This window comes from Pangasianodon hypophthalmus, chromosome 30 (genome assembly GCF_027358585.1).
Source record: "Pangasianodon hypophthalmus isolate fPanHyp1 chromosome 30, fPanHyp1.pri, whole genome shotgun sequence".
Taxonomy (NCBI): Eukaryota; Metazoa; Chordata; class Actinopteri; order Siluriformes; family Pangasiidae; genus Pangasianodon; species Pangasianodon hypophthalmus.
This window is the reverse complement of record NC_069739.1, coordinates 8,230,507-8,247,988: the sequence shown is the minus strand read 5'-3', so window position 1 is coordinate 8,247,988 and position 17,482 is coordinate 8,230,507. Positions and strand designations below refer to the sequence as shown.

At 36.6% G+C, this 17,482-nt stretch overlaps 1 protein-coding gene across 2 annotated transcripts in view; it reads right to left on the bottom strand.

Moving 5' to 3' along the window:
• The window catches only part of LOC113529075 (capping protein, Arp2/3 and myosin-I linker protein 3), a 66,983-nt gene that overhangs the window by 36,882 nt on the left and 12,619 nt on the right, over nucleotides 1-17,482 (bottom strand). For both annotated transcript variants that reach the window (XM_034301831.2, XM_034301830.2), the window contains exons 3-16: nucleotides 13,504-13,554; nucleotides 13,352-13,411; nucleotides 11,663-11,784; nucleotides 11,440-11,534; nucleotides 11,266-11,336; nucleotides 10,141-10,214; nucleotides 7,602-7,677; nucleotides 6,714-6,802; nucleotides 6,273-6,367; nucleotides 5,788-5,874; nucleotides 3,617-3,726; nucleotides 3,269-3,346; nucleotides 2,281-2,357; nucleotides 261-365 (exon numbers count right to left, since the gene is read on the bottom strand). In XM_034301831.2, the coding sequence (XP_034157722.2) occupies nucleotides 261-365; nucleotides 2,281-2,357; nucleotides 3,269-3,346; nucleotides 3,617-3,726; nucleotides 5,788-5,874; nucleotides 6,273-6,367; nucleotides 6,714-6,802; nucleotides 7,602-7,677; nucleotides 10,141-10,214; nucleotides 11,266-11,336; nucleotides 11,440-11,534; nucleotides 11,663-11,784; nucleotides 13,352-13,411; nucleotides 13,504-13,554 (1,190 nt within the window). The remainder of the gene's footprint in view (nucleotides 1-260; nucleotides 366-2,280; nucleotides 2,358-3,268; nucleotides 3,347-3,616; nucleotides 3,727-5,787; nucleotides 5,875-6,272; nucleotides 6,368-6,713; nucleotides 6,803-7,601; nucleotides 7,678-10,140; nucleotides 10,215-11,265; nucleotides 11,337-11,439; nucleotides 11,535-11,662; nucleotides 11,785-13,351; nucleotides 13,412-13,503; nucleotides 13,555-17,482) is intronic.

Here is a 17,482-nt window from a genome sequence, read left to right as displayed (position 1 = left end):
TGCTATATCAGTCTCTAAGCTAATGTCTACTGAACATGATAATAAAATCCATCCTTGTTACCGTGGAAATAAAGCATATGTGTGTGGGTAAGTGAAGTAAGTCAAGCTGAGTTAACTGGCTGTGTTTCAGCGGAGTGCTTGCTGGAGTCAAGACAGCGATCGCACAAAAGAGATTTTATTTCCTTCACAGAAAAAAGGAACTCAGTGAACTAGCTGTGGACTCGACCTCTGACCCTGAAGAATGAGCGTAGGAGTCTCACCTGAGGGCTTCCGGCGGCAGCTTCATGGAGGCCAAACTGACGTGTGTGAGACTGAACGCAGAGCTGAAGAACTGACGGAACAACGGCAGAGTCTCTTTCACCTTCCTATTGAGGGAGCATACGATATGAGAGATGTGAGCATGTGAGATGAGTCTTCAGAGTTATATTAGCTTTAGACACAGTTAACAATTGCACACCCTTTTTATTTTGCATCTGATTGGTAGAAATAAGTGTTTTGTTGTATGATTTAACTAATTCAACGCTTTTAGATTTGGTTAATTAATGAATTTGATTAGGGGATTTTCTGATTATCTTTGTGAATAGTAGGTGTATAATAATGGGCTAAATGGACTTAATTAACATAAATCCTTGTCTAACATCGTTGTATTGCTAATTTGGTTGAGTGCAAGCCAGTTTTTTCCCTCTTCTCACCCATTTGCAAGTTTATTTGATTAATTCAGGGATTCTTAATTTTTTTTTTTACATTCAGGGACTCCTTTCCAAAGCACAAGGAGGACCCACTTAATGATCACAGATTTATTTATTTACATATATATATATATATATATATATATATATATATATATATATATTAATTTACCATCATTATATTTATTTATCTGTTTGCCATTAGTCTTCACGGTAGTGATTTGTAATGCTGATTATTATCATCAAAAAAAAAATACTTCGTGAGGTTTAACATGATGGCTAATCATAGATCTCAAGCTTTTTGTAACCAAGGACTCTTTTAACTACAAAAATATATTCCACTGACCCTGATTTATTTGGAGAAATGAGTACGATCATATTTTGTCTATTTATTAAATCCATAGAAATTTCTGTTCATGAACTTTCCACTCACAGAACACATTAGGCCAAAACATTATTATTTATAGGCCGCTTGTTTTTAGGTTATTGAAGTTTGAAGTCAGTTCAAGGCTAATAATAAAAGGTGGAAAATAATGAACTACTGCACATGTGCTCTCGTTGTAGTACTTGAGTACATGGTTCACTGTAACGGTGCTTTTTTTGAGTAGAACTAAATATAGTACTTTTAATTTTTTTATGAATAACATATTTCTTTCTTACATTTATAATGCAGTTAACCCCAGAAGACTGCAAGCCAATTAACATACAGTGTGTGTAAATTTTAACAATTTCATTTATCAAAATAAAGCAGATTCCTGAAAACGCTACACTTCAGGCACCAAATGCTTTAGTCAGCAGCAATGTCTGAGACAGTGAAGTCCGATGAGCATCCCTGCCCCGATTCATCGGGTATCTGCACTTTAAAATGCTTCTAAGGAAACAGAGTGATAATGATATGTAAATTACGCCAATATTGGCATTTCGCAGCTCAACATCTAACCATGTTCAGGTTAGCTATTAGCTAGCTTTCGTACAGTTAGCTTGACTAGCTAGCAAGAGCTTTTAATATTTTACTGTACGAAAGCTCCATATTAAACTTAGGATGTCACGCTGATGTTTAGTAGCGATTGCTTGTCAGGTATATCTAAGTGCTTCTGCAGTCTATAGATAACACTCAGGATAATGTATAAAAGGCATTTCTGGTAGATGGTATAACATGAGCTAGCGAGCTAACGAACCTAGGAAGGTACTGAAATCCCAAAAGCATTTGGCTAAAATAGCTAGCATGCTAATGCTACCATTCTTTGTATATGGTGGATAATGGAAATGGTGTTCACTTAAGCATAGATTAGTTAGTTAGTTAGTTAGTTAGAAACAGAAACATAACCTAAGAAATGAATAGAATTAGTGCAATAAGATAAAGAAATGATTATAGATTCCCTAGCTATGCTTCACAGACCCCACTTTGAGACCCGGACCACACACACACACACACACACACACACACACACACACACACACATGCACCAGTGTAGTGATCGTGCACCTTACCTTTATGTTTGCATTATGTTCAGAAATATAGGCTATTTATTATACACATGGTCTATTATGTAATGAATAGAAAGGAAAAGAATGACAGAATGAATCTAACCTGTGAGCAAAGGAGTTTTTGGAGAGGTTGAGGTAAGAAAGGTCAGCACAGCAGCCCCGGAGCAGAGCCCCAAACAGCTGGAGGTTTAAATCAATGAAAGATAGCAAGGGAGAATAAGAGCGAGAGAGGGAGAAAGAGAGATCAAGAAAGAAAGGAAGAAAAAGAAAAGATAAACAGTGAAGCTTACTGCAAAATACAAGAAAAAGGAGGGAACAATTTCAACCTCGCACACCACACTGTCAACATCCAACACACTGTATGTCAATCCTCAGTACGCCTTTAGGTAGATAATAAACAAGAAGATAAATAACAAGAAGATGTCAGATAAATAAGCCATGCTGTCAGGGTGGGCGGGATGGTATTACTTTCTCCCCTGTCAATCAAAGAGATACTAACCAATCATAAGCGTCTGCGAGCTCATGTATGCGGAAGAGGGCAGATAGCGCTTTCCTCCAGTTTGAGAATTGGCTTCATGTGTCTAGGAGGAAGCTAGCAGTTAGTAGTTTTGGGGTCACTGGGAAGAGTTAGCGAGTGGGTGGGAACTGGCAAATGGCCAAGTTGGGAGAAAATTTTTGGTGAAGAAGTGGAAAGTGTGGCTGATTATGTACGCAGTTCAAGTTTTAGCTTTTAGCAATTTCCCACGTGATTTCTGCCTGCCATGCATGTTGCTTTGGGGATTCTTCCAGGAAGTGATGGGTTTTCCAGAAGAATGGGGAAACATGCTTTCTTTTTACTTCATTCTTATAAATTCATTCATACAATAGCTACCTAGCTATCAAACTATTCAGACAAACGACGTGTTTTAATACATTGTGTAAATCTGGCAACCCTTCTCACAGCATACATGTCAGTTTTCAACAAACATAACAGTCATGCCACGGTATATTCAAAGTGTATTTTTGTCATCACTTTTACTTCTTTTTCAATTACGCCTTCGATATGATTTGAGAAGCCAATTAGGAGAAATAAAAAGACGTGAAGTACTCACCGAGTCCACGCAGCAGTCTGTGCCTGATAGGTCCAAGTGTACTAAACAGTTGGGCTGCGACAGGAACATATGCAGATGCTACACACACATAAAGCACCAGCGTGAGTTCATCCACTGTGTTAAATGTGGGAATGTCTGATGATAAACATAATGAAGTACTCGCTATGACACGAGTTCTGGCACTTCATGAGCTGCACTGTATTGTGTATGTTATATAAATGCAAATATATACGCATTATGTATGTGAACATCATGTGACGAGGGCAGACTGTGTATACATTGGACATCACATTTGATACACTTGTTATATGTGTGTGTGTGTGTGTGTGTGTGTGTGTGCTGTCTGACCGTTGCGTCCTCTCCAGACAGTACGCCCGGGTTCTTGCTCAGGTCCAGATGCAGGAGCGAGTTTGAGTAATCATCATTAGAGCAAAGAGCCTGAGAGAGAGACACCACACCTGAGAGAGAGAGAGAGAGAGAGAGAGAGAAATGAAGAAAAGAGCAGAAAGACAGATAGAACATCTTATGCACGTACACTTCCTTAAAAGCTATCCTTGATATCTTACATGTGTAAGATGATATCTTGATATCTTACATGCTGAAGTATTACATAATAACACATAAACATCACCCTGTCCTTGATTAAATAATTATAACAATATAAATAACACTTCTTTAGTGATATATTCCCTTCATGAACTTCCTAGAGGTATTCAGTATTGAGAATAACACCACACTACACCATTCTTTCTTCAGTATTAAGACAGCAGAAAGATTTCAGAGAGTGCTGCGAGGAACTTCCTGTTATCTTGTATTATGACATCATTCATCACATGTAATGTATTAGTATGCAAAAGCACATCATACAGTATATAATCGTCGATTCGGAAAACATCCTTTCAAAGAAACGTTGCTCAGAAACAGGAAAGCGTTCCCAAAAGCGGGAAGGTTCCGGCACAACGCTGGGACTGAATGTGCACCGCAGGAAGCTAGTAATTACAGCAAGCAGCCTCGGCTGGCAGCTCATACGGGACAGAGCACAAAAGAGCAGCGTGCGAAGAAAATCGAGGTTCAGTTTGTCAATCAAACCCTGCTCTAATTCTCTTTCGCCGCTCTGTTTGTGGACAAAGCCGACTCTCCAGCCACAGCTGATGGCCTGACACGTTTACACTGCCTGTCACGACCCTGCAACCCACACACACATACACACACACATACACACACACACACAAAGATATCCAGCACATTTTTTTTGGGGCCAAATTAAACTGTGTGGATCTGCATAACCTCCTACACACTCAATTCCATATACACGATCAGAAGAGTGTATTTTTGTGTCTTTTATCATTTTAGAAACACACACACACACACACACACACACACACACATACACACCTGAAATGTTTCAAGATTCCACCCCTCCATTTTTTTATTTATTTATTTTATTTATTTTTTTTCAATACAGGAAATTCAGACAACGTATTATTCAGGACATAAATAATGACGCAGAAGTAAGTCTTGCTCTCACCAAAAGTACATTTTTACCACGTGAAATTTTGATGAGAACTGTAATGCATATTTCACCAAGCAGACACGAAAATAAATAAATAAATAAATGCTCTATGAGACAATTTGTTTCCGATTTTGAGAGGGTAACTGCGAGGACGGCTGACACGAAGCTCTGATAAATAATACATGAGTGTTGCATTATGAGTATATAAGTCTTGTGTGTGTGTGTGTGTGTGTGTGTGTGTGTGTGGAAGCCAGCATCAAAGCAAGCGTTATCCAAATCCTCTATCCCTTCCAACATGAAAGGTTACGTCGGAAGGCGAGGAGCCTGGCGTGCGCGCATTATAAAAATGGTTAAACAATCGATTATAAACATCTAAAAAATTCATAAAGGTTTCTATAGATTGAACATTAAAAGCTAAACGCTGTGGTGATACATTTGAAAATGTTCCTGCATAGAAATGGAAAGTCATTTCAGCCCAGTGCACGATATACACACACCGACCACTTTATTAGGAACGTCCATAAACCTGTATATTCATGCAATTACCCAATCAGCCAATCATGTCGCAGCATTAAAAAAAAAATTCCCATTGATTTGGGAAGGACATCGTTGTTTTGAAAGCTACGATAGTTCGATAGTTATCCTGCTCACTCAGTCACATGAGATAGAAAGCTTTCCAGAAAGTTCCACAAGGCGTCTGGTTGGAACTGAATCTGAACTCGAGTGATGTAGCTGAGGTTGAGGAACTGTAGCTGTTCGGGAGCTGAATAATGTTCTGCAAATTGCTATTTTTTTTTTCTGAATGAAATTTTTTTTTCATCAGACTTGTGTATTTCAGGGACATAGAGACAATGTTCATCTTTAATTAAAAAAAAAAAAAAAAACCTTTAAATTTAGGCCACACCCACTTTTGGATGCGTATACAGATAATAGTGCTGCTTTACATCCCTATTAAAATTGCATTTGTATTTTATTTTTAAAGATAGATGAAGAGATTTTTGCCCACCTTTGGACGAGAGAGACGTTTTGGACAGATTAAGGAGACGGAGTCCTTTGCTAAGACGACACACCTGCTGGATCAAATTGCACACACCTGAAACGATACAGCAGGACTGTGAGAGTCAGTGAGAGCAATGTGTTTCAGAGAAAGAGGGAAGGAAAGACGGACAGACAGATGAAAAGATATAGATGAAATTCTATAATAAAATGCAGCTTTCACACCAGTATGATACTTTTAAAGCGGCTTTTAGAGATCAGTACCGTAGGCTGCATGGTATTCTGGGAAAATATTTATAATAGTGGACGATTATAGCTACAGTAACGCCAAATGTTTTTATCAGCTCATTTTTATTTATTTTTCAATTCTATGTTATGATTAAAAACCTCCAGTAAGTTTTAGTAAAGCTGACTAAGTGTAACAAGTTGCTAGGTAACGCTAGGTAATGTGTGCGTGTGTGTGTGTGTGTGTGTGTGTATGTGTGTAAATGATACCTTGGTTGTCCAAGGTGTTATGTGCCAAATTGAGAGAGTGAATCACCGACGCTGGATTCTCCGACAGCGCAACGGACATCTTCTGAGGAAAGTCACTACGATAAACACACACATGCACACACCCCCAAATAAGAACACACTCTTCTGAGACTAAATTTTACATCGCGTACACACATATACAGCACTGGCTCTCACTTTTTCAGACGGTGGATCAAAGCAGTTCAGACAAAACACGTTCAGAACAAAACGCAAAATGAATCCTAACACATTGGGTTCATTCATTCATTAGATTTGATGACTTCAGTATTGATAAGCTGTTAGAAACTATATTTATTAATTATTAATTTATTTATTAATCAAGCTGATCGACTCATGAGCCACTTGCAATCCTTCCCAGACCACAGTTTACGAACCACTTTTATAAGAGAGAATAAAACTAACGATTTGAGTCCTGCGTTCTCCAGCGTCAGCTCTTCCAGACTGGAGGACTTACTGAGCGTGTGTAAGACCTGCTCCGTGACCTCTGACCCCTAGAAAAAATAACAACAATTAGCTGGGCAATTTAACTCTAATACAGTATAATGTCTGCATTTAATGTCTTCTTCTTCTTTTTTAATAATAATAATAATAATAATAATAATTTACTTATGTAGTAGCTTTTATATATCAAAATGCAGCTCAAAGTGCTTTATAAAGAAAAAATGCAAATAAAAAACAGCATAAGAAGCTGAAGAAGTAGAAAACAGGGAAAATAAATAAATAAATAAATAAATATTTCAAAAATAATAAATTAGTCCTTAAAATAAAGAAATAATAAGTAATAAGATAAAATAGTAATAACAAAATGTGTAAAACAGAGAATTGTTCATGAGAGAAAAAACAATTAAATATTTATTTATTTATTATTCTGTTAAATTAAATTAAATTAAATTAAATTAAATTAAATTAAATTAAATTAAATTAAATTAAATTAAATTAAATTAAAATTAAAATTAAATTCCTAAACTATCAATAATACTATAACTATAAAACTAGAGAAAAGCTAAGCAGAAAAATATGAGCTGTTTAATATAAACTGCGAACTGAAGATGCTTTATGTCTTTTAGGAAGTTTCATAATTTGGGAGAATTTCCATTAAAGCAGCCTCGCCACTTGTTTTGTGTGTGTGTGTGTGTGTGTGTTTTTTTTTTTTTTTTTTAAGTAATCTGTGTGTGATGATCTAAGACACTGCTGTGGAGCATATTCAGTTAGACTATCTGAGTTGTGCTTAACAGACTCATTGACTAAGTGCATGCTGGGTAAATGCGAGGCAGAGGTCAGGATAGTTACGATGCGCATGTCTTTGCAGTAGAGTTTGGTGAACCATGTGTTGTAGGCCATGGATGCAACAATTACTGCAAGATCTCTGCAAAAGAAACACACACACACACACACACACACACAATTATATAAGCAGTAGGCAAAATTGGGCTAAAATGACATTAATATAAGGTTTTATTCTTGGCATCCACATCAGATTATTTGCTGTTAAATGTTTTAAGGAGGATTTTTCTGGATTTTTTTACGGAACCAAATGCAACAGCATCATCAATAACAGCAGGCTAAATGCACAGAATGATATGAAGTTGACGCTGGGGCTGATTTCGTTCGAGCCTGTAGATGCATGCATGTAGTTGTTTGGGTCTAATGGCACAAGGACACAACGAAACCGAACGAAAAGCAAAAATAATCAGAATGACTTTTTTTTTTTACATACAAACAACTTCGTTCAAAGCTCCTGTTTGTCTCATTGTACCACTCTGATCTCTTAGAGTTGTAGAAATGTGGCTGGATTTTGTTTCATTTCATTCCGATGAAGTTATAAGAAAAGGGTTCATACAGACATCACGTAGTTCAAGCACCAGAATTAGATTTTCAAGGTCTTTAGAGGAGATTTCCTGTTACTAATTTTATCTGATATAAAAGCCAATTCTGATAGACATCACTTTCCAGGCATGTTGGATTACATTTACATTTACCAGGCATTGCTTATTAAAACACTCAGCCAAGTAAAAGCTACACTATACAGCCAAAAGTATGTGCACCCCTGACCATCACACCCATCTCATTCCAGATTTAGTCCCACTTTACTATTATAATAAGCTCCACTCTTCTGGGAAGGCTTTCCACTAGATTTTGTGGCGATTTATGATCATTCAGTCGGTGTTCCAGTTCAATGAACGCAAAGGTGTTCAGTGGGGTTGAGGTCAGGGCTCTGTGCAGGACATTTGAGATCTTCCACTCCAACCTTCTCAAACCATGTCTTCATGGAGCTCGCTTTGTGCACCGGGGCATTGTCGTGCTGGAGCAGGTTTGGGCCTCTTCGTTCCAGTGAAGGGAAATTATAATGCTACAGCCAAGAAAGACATTTTTAGACCATTGTGTGCTTTTTTTTTTTCCAAGAACAACTTATGGGTGTGATGATCAGGTGGCCACTAATTAATTTTTAGCCATATAGTGTGTGTATGAATGAATGAATTGAGGTGAAGTTTGGAGAAAGAGCGTGCAACACTTACAGAATGTTCAAATTAGAATCGTGTGATTATATGCTATAAATATGAGTATAGAGTATATGATTATATATATATGATTATATGTGCTCATGCAAATATCAGCAACATTTCTCAGATTTCAAGCAAAATTGCACCACGCCTTGGGCTAAACACCACCATGTCAGAAGTGCCAGAAAGACTCGGGAACCATAAATCAGCCAGTCATACTCATAACACAGAGTTATTCCTGAAAATACGGTCCATACATTCAATGTACAGTACGGACGTAAATATCAACACACACAATATCTATTTAACTATCTAACTTGCTAACACAAATACATGACATGATCAAATCGGCTAATAACACTTTTATTTTGCGTCATTGTTTTGTAGCTTGCCACTATTTTAGAAATAAATGTAACGCCAGGTTAGTTGGTTAGCTAGCATTAACCAGCTAATTAATGCAAACAAACCTGACATTAGCATGCTAGCTTGTGCTACCTAGATACTTTTGATATTTTTATAGATACGTCGCTTACGACGCTTCTGTTTTGTGACGATTGTTGATGTTACTAGTTATTAGATCAGATATACTGTAATGTACACTTCATTTCAAACCTGAGTGAGAAACGCTACTATTATTGTGTATTACGCAAAAGTGGACAATGAGTTGCTGTGTCTGATGAGGATCTGATAGAATCTGAAATTTCATGTTTTGAAGTAAAAACAGTCACATGGTTGGTGTCGGTCTGAACGTGATCTTTTCTAGGCTATTGTTTTATGAGTTGCTATGTAGCTAAGTTCAGATTTCAATCAGCTTAAAAGTGGAACAGAAGAGACAGAAATTTTAATTAATGCTAAGTTCTGTATTGGGCACGAAAAAATTGGCAATTTTTGTTAAAAAAAAAAAATCCAAAAAGCTAAATTCAAGCATTTTTAAACATTTCAAGGACCTTTTTGAACCCTGAAGAAAAATATGAATGCTAATCCCATTCACAACTCTGACCTTTCTTTCTTTAACTTGTCAAACAAATCATTTTCATACAAATACTAGTTTCATACCAATAAAAAAACACTGAATTTGTGTTATACAACTGCATGTTTCAAACGTTTACTTACATAATTAAAAAAAAAACTCTTAGAATGCAATCATTACTAAGTGAAATAATTTTGGCACTTTTATCAATACAGCGAAATCTGTTGAAATTCTTGTCTTTAAAAATCACACACACAGACACACTACAAATTTGGTGGATAGAGATTTGATTGAAAAGCCCTGGATTCATTCTTTTGTACCGACCTGAAGCCCAAAGGAACAAAGCACACACACACACCTACTCTCCAAGTGACTGAAGTCCAGTAGATTGAACTCACGGTTGTCTTGAGAATGATAGATGGTATCCACATCCTGAAAACACACACACACACACACACACACACACACACACACATGTACATGTCCTTACACACATTATATTCATATAAATTCATGCTGTTGAAACTGTAGACACACACACACACACTTCCTTACACACATTATTTGCATATAAATTCATGCTGTTGAAACTGTAGACACACACACACACACACACATACACACACACACACACGTCCTTATACACATTATATGCACATAAATTCATACTGATGAAACTATACACACACATGTCCTTACACACATTATATTCGTATAAATTCATACTGTTGAAACTGTAGACACACACACGTCCATACACACATTATATGCATATAAATTCATACTGTTGAAACTGTAGACACACACACACACACACACGTCCTTACACACATTATATGCATATAAATTCATACTGTTGAAACTGTAGATACACACACACACACACACACACACACGTCCTTACACACATTATATGCACATAAATTCATACTGATGAAACTATACACACACACACACGTCCTTACACACATTATATTCGTATAAATTCATACTGTTGAAACTGTAGACACACACACACACACACACACACACACGTCCTTACACACATTATATGCATATAAATTCATACTGTTGAAACTGTAGACACACACACACACGTCCTTACACACATTATATGCATATAAATTCATACTGTTGAAACTGTAGACACACACACACACACACACACACACACACGTCCATACACACATTATATGCATATAAATTCATACTGTTGAAACTGTAGATACACACACACACACACACACACACACGTCCTTACACACATTATATGCATATAAATTCATACTGTTGAAACTGTAGATACACACACACACACACACACTTACACACACATTATATGCACATAAATTCATACTGATGAAACTATACACACACACACACGTCCTTACACATATTATGTGCATATAAATTCATACTGTTGAACCTGTATACACACACACACACACACACACACACACACATACACACACTTCCAGCTTACCCACTGCACCTCTTCTTTGCAGCTGATACCATTGTAATCACAGAGAGCAGCATATGTCTCTGAGAAGCCACCTGAAAAAAAGACAGAGACCCCGTTTGTTCGTGTGTGTATGGGTGTGTGTGAGTGTGTGTGTGTGTGTGTGTGTGTGTGTGTGGCTGTATTTTTGACACGCACCACAAGCTCTCTGTGTCTCCACTGATGTGTCTGAGCTCGGAGAGTACTTCCTACTTCCATCTGACAAATCACTGTCTGAGTGACAGAGCGAAGGACTGAGGGAGAGAAAAAGAAACGCGTTTTCTCACAGCTGCCTTTTAAAACAAGTAAGCGAGCAAGCTATGGCCGTGCTCCGCAAAAACCGCTTTGAACCAGACCCAGCGTGTGTTCTTTATACACTCACGCAAACACCGAGTTGTTGAATATCCGTGACAAGGCAAAGTTGATGTGGTTGATCACATGATCGCGGTGGTCACGTGACTGCAGCCTGAGGGAATAGGTAGACTTGTCGGTTTCTATGACAACCTGCAGAGGAGGAGAGAAGAAAAGACAACAAACGCTGGCACGTCACTCGAGCGCTGTAGTGACACTGGAGTGAAGAAAAAAACAAACTGAATATAATCGTAATGTTTGTGAATATTTAGAAGATGTACACACTGAGCGAGTGTCCTCTTTAAACTTACGTTTTAAAAAACGCTTTTGCGTAATTTACACTTTAATTGTGTGTGTTTAGTCTAGCTACTTTTACTTTCTCTTCCAATTGGTTCTGAGTGGAGAAAAAAATGCATGTTTCTCTGTCCAATCATCTTTAGAAATTGTGGTTTTGTCACCAATTTTTTATAAATTTTAAAAAAAGTTCGTAAATTTTTAAAAAATCTACGAAAACAAAACGAAAGAGCTACCTTTAGCTAATCATTTTACATAAATACATGTGATTTTCTGCAACAATCCATTTTTTATGTTTAAATATTTTAAATGTTTACACTATTTCAGACATTTGATCTTGCTGTGACCTTAATCCTGTTTGGATTCGATCTGAAATTCAATCACTTTATCTGCTGGTTACGATGATATTTTAACGTAAATCCTACAAACGTTCAAAAACTTGTTCTTGAGATATCGTACAAACCAGAATCCTGAATGGATGCATGACAAAAATCTTCGCTAGCCATGAAGGTGTACGTAGCATCTCTGTATGATAAACAGGAAGTAAGCTATTAAAGAAAAACGATTTTTTTCGAGTGCTTGGTTGAATCCAATGAAAAACGGACTGCGGTCCATCAACATGATTGCGGCTTGGAGATTCTACTCTGAGCTAGAAAATTCATTGTTTCAATGAAATTCAATGAAAACACACAAAATAATATCCTTCACACGTAAGGTTAAACTACGCTGTCCTCTTCATTATGTCGTTAATACCAGAAAATCACAGAGAATATCTGACGGATGTGTATATAAAGGTAAATTCTGACATCTTGACCCCTAACTGCCTTTACCTGAACCTGCTTTTGTGTGTGAACTCACACACTGTCAACATGGAGCTTTCAGAAACTTGTAAGTACAAAGACAGTCATGATTTTTACAGTGGAAGTAATTACTGTAATTCCAACAATTAGTTAGACTAGAGCGCTAGGTTTAAAGGTTAGAGTCAATGCTTTAAAAAAAAAGTTTTTAAAAGAATTCTCAGAAAAGCTTTTGCGTTTAAAAAAAAAAAAAAAAAAAAGCCCATTGACCTCGAGGTTCAGCGTGCGTTCTGAGGTGCTTTTCTGCTCACCGTGTTTGTAAAGAGTGATTATTTGAGTTACCATAGACTTGTTCGAGCCAAGTCTGGCCATTCTCCATTAAAATAAAATGTAATTTAATTCTTTAACTAGCCTTCCCAGAGGGTCCTGTGTATATGTGTGTGTGTGTGTGTGTGTGTTTGGGGGTGTGTGCGTGGGGGCGGGGGTATAAGATGTGCTTAGTAAGCATTTGTTTCATTATCACAGTTAATATACCATTTCTGGAGTTAAAATAACACCGTAATGATTAATTGTAAAGACTCTGATCAGTGGCCAGGTGAAAACCACAGGACTAAGACAGGTTGACTCACTTGCATCTCCGGGTGCGTGTTCATGGCTCGGATTTCCAGGAAATTAAACGTGACTTCCACCTAAAATGCACAATTTTATCATTGTTGCTTCACCTCTATAAAATCAAATCAGGCTGTGTGCAACTAAAAGGAATGGCTAACACAAAACTAACCTTAGTTGGCACCTTTGACGCCATAAGATACAGTCTCCATGTGGTGATGACCTGAAATAAGACAAGAAGCACGAGGAAAGAGAGATGAATCAAGTGAATGGTCGAGTCTGATGTTTCAGAAGGTGTTGATTCATTTTCTATAACAGGAGCACTTCCTTTAATTCTGACTCTAATTCAAATCACAGGTTTATTTTAATGTGCTGGTTCTAATGCCTTCATTTCAGTCGATTTTTAAAAATGTGCTGTTATTTAACAAAGAAAAACATGTAATCCTTTTCAAGGATATATCTATTCAACATTTTTGGAAGAAGTCCGCAGTGTCGGCACTTTGTAACAAGTCTTAGTAAAGTCTTCAGGACAGAGGATTTTCATGGCTACATTTTACTAATTCGTTCTCTTGTTTTAAAAGGACGATAAATTTATGAAATTGCAGGAACAAATTGCTAAAACATGGCCACGATTTCCCTAAAACAAGGCAACGAATTAATTAAACACACTCACGTATTAATAAGTCGTGGGAAGGAATTCTTAATTCGTGGCCACGAAATATTGTTTTGTTAACCAAAAGTTTTTTTTTGTCTTATTAACTTGAGGAGATGCTAGGAAATGAGGAAATTATGTAAGTGAGAACAGAAATTAACCTCTAGATGTCTCAGAACATTTATTGTAACTATACATGGATAAAAAGTAACTATAAATGGATAAAAACTGTTTTTGTTTTGTCATGTGCGAGGCTTTTTTGATCTTATTAACTTGAAGAGATGCTAGGAAATGAGGAAATGACGTAAGTGAGAACTTAAGTAAGGAATTAACTTCTAGACGTCTCAGCACATATATAGTAACTCTAAATGGATAAAAAGCACTGTGTTATTCATTAATCAATTTAAAAAATATAATTGTTGGCAAAGTGCTGTGGTGTAAGTGAAATAAAACACTTTGTGATGTGATTAGAAAATAATCAACTTTTGGGGTGCTAAGAGTAATCCATGTGCTAAAACACACCGTCTTGTGTTTTATTTCTTACCTACATTCATGTATAGATACAGTGCATACAGTCATATAGTGCACACACACTCAAACACACACACACACACAATATGTATTTGCAGGTTGCCCTAGAAACCACTGGTGGTTTTCTCTGGCTTTTCTCTCTATTGATTTTGGATCCTTTTTTTTTTCATCTACGCTGAGTGCCACAGTTATTCAGACCTCTGCTGAGCTAGAATCATCCAAAAGCCTTGGCTGTATCATTCAAATCTGGTCATCTCTCCGAACAAAACTGGCACAGCGAAAATATACTAAATGGCCTGTCAGTGTTTCCGTAATATTTATGTTGGCATTGGACGTGATTCGCTCTGCGTATCCATTTTGAATTGGCAAAAAAATAGGCACTAAAGCCGAGACTGGCTGTTTTCTGTCAGCATCATTTGCACAGATCATCGTGCACACAATATTCTTAGACCTTAAAGATTAAAGGCATGGTACTCAGAACAGAGGCTTCTGCCGGTTACAAGATGGCGGAACGTTCTCCTTGGCCGCTGTGTGTGCTCTCGCTCCCTCGCTCTGTCCAATACTTCTGTCACCATAACAGAATACCAGGCAACCAACTGCTCAAGAACCTGCTAATTGGAATTCAACGAACGGTCGTGAATAAATCATGCTCTAAGCTTCGCGTGTACAGAAGGATGTTCTCTATGATGCAGTGATAATCTGACATGCATGTGCTAAAAAAACCAGAGGAAGCTATACTTTTTTATGCAGGAAAAAAACAATATAATTTATTATTAATTCAATTTGTCACACTGCATATCAAAAGGGCTGCACAAAAAAATAAAATAAAATCCTGCTACAAAAATGGAGACATATATTTAAGACGTTATAGACATGTTACAAATGAGGACTAAAAAGATTCTCCTTACAGAAAACAATACAAAAACATATATTTGCATATTATCAAATATGCCGGATTGTATAATTTACAGATGATCTGTAAGGATTATGTATAATAATTCATGAATTCTTTTTAAAAGTATAACGTCATAATTTTGCTGCTTTCTCAAAATAAATGCCTGAAAAATGCAAAATTATCTGCCGATGCAATGAGACCATTTTCAAGCCTGAAATGAGTAAAAATATCCAGAAAAAAGGCTTAATGATCTTAGATTTATTTAAAAACATTCTAGTAATGAGAAATATTAATTCAATTTGTCTGTTAAAATATTTTTACTTGTAGTCAGCCATACAAAAAACTATTTTTTAAAATGATCACATTCTTACCAATCAGGTTCGAGAATTCAACAGTATTGTGGTAATATATATATATATATATATATATATATATATATATATATATATGTGTGTGTGTGTGTATGTGTATGTATATATATATATATATATATATATATATATATATATATATATATATAAAATACTATCAGGAGCAGTAAACATTAATAAATGAAACAAAGTCAATATCTGGTGTGATGATCCTTTGCTTTTTTTTTTAAAAAAAATAGTAGTAGTCTCAGGTACAATTTGTGCAGTTTTATAAAGAAACCCAGCAGTCTTCATTATGTTGTTTTGTCTGAAAAGTGGTCAAAATGCTTCTTTACTGACATACAAACATTTTTCTGTAACATTTAATTTTGTGCTGGAAAACTAATGTTTGGAATCGAAAATGTTTTTGTACTGAATCACTAATGTAGAAATCAATAAAAATAAAAATCTATACAAATCAATACAAATAAAAATCTATAACAAAGTTTGTACTAAAAAAAATAGAGTGCCTACGACTTCTGCACAGTACTGTATATATATATTTCTTGCACTTGAATTTATATCTAACTGTCACGTTATGGAGGGGAAGGGAGGGGAAGGCGGATGCAAGTGCAGATTGCAGTTTAATGTGGAAACAAACAACATAAATAATGTAACTTAGAAACATGGAACATGAACTAGGATATTAAGGCAGGGACATAACACAAGCAACGAGCAGCAACGAAAGACAAAAGCTAGAAATTCTTAAGGTTCGGAGTGCAAGACATTACTTAAATACTAGTGCTCATTAGACTCGAAACGTGAAACTGGTGCAAGCAGTCAGGAGGTGCAGTGGTGGATGGGAAACGTAGTTCAGTGCCGATTCCGGCATAACCCTGATGCTAACACAGCTGAAGTGTGTACTGCCATCCTAAAAATTGTTCCACAAACCATTTAGGAAACTATTATTGGATTTTAGTTTGCAGAAATAAGTTTGCAAGATATGACACATGACTGGAAAAAAGGCAGGAAATAAAAGGTTTTGCATTGAAATCCAAATACTAGCTTGCCTCCTGCTGATATCGACTGCAGTTTTTTTTTTCATTTTTTAAAGCATTTTCTAAATCATCCTGCACGTTTATGCGCAAAAGCAACAAGCACAACATAGTTGTAAAGTTTTACCTGCTGTATATTGGGAGGTTGTGCTATCAGATACTGACCATCACAAATAATTTCAGGTTGTCACAACATTCAGAGTATTTGCAGATCCCCCTGTTTCTTTTCAGGACATGTCAAAATCTGCAATTAATCTAGTCCTAAATAAAGCAAAACAGGCCTTCAGGGGCAAGAAGGAGGAAACGTTAGGCCTGGCACTTTTCCTCTTTTAACACACACAACATGACAGCTTGACTCAGAATCTTAAGAATCTTCAAGTAATGTCTAAGATAATTAGGTATTATCAATAATGCACTCCATAAAGGACTTATTACCCATCATCCCAGTAGTGCATAGCCTGAGGAGTGACACATCTGCTGGTAAGAAATGACATCTAAGTTTGGTGACAAGTGCATTGAGAAATCTCTCTTCCCAACAGCAAGAACACACATTACAAAAATGACAGAATTTTTTTTGGAAGACTCAGGGGAACACACAAGTTCTTACAAAAGCTCTTGCACTGCTCAGTTGAACATAACGATCACCCTGCCTTCTTCTCAAAACAGCC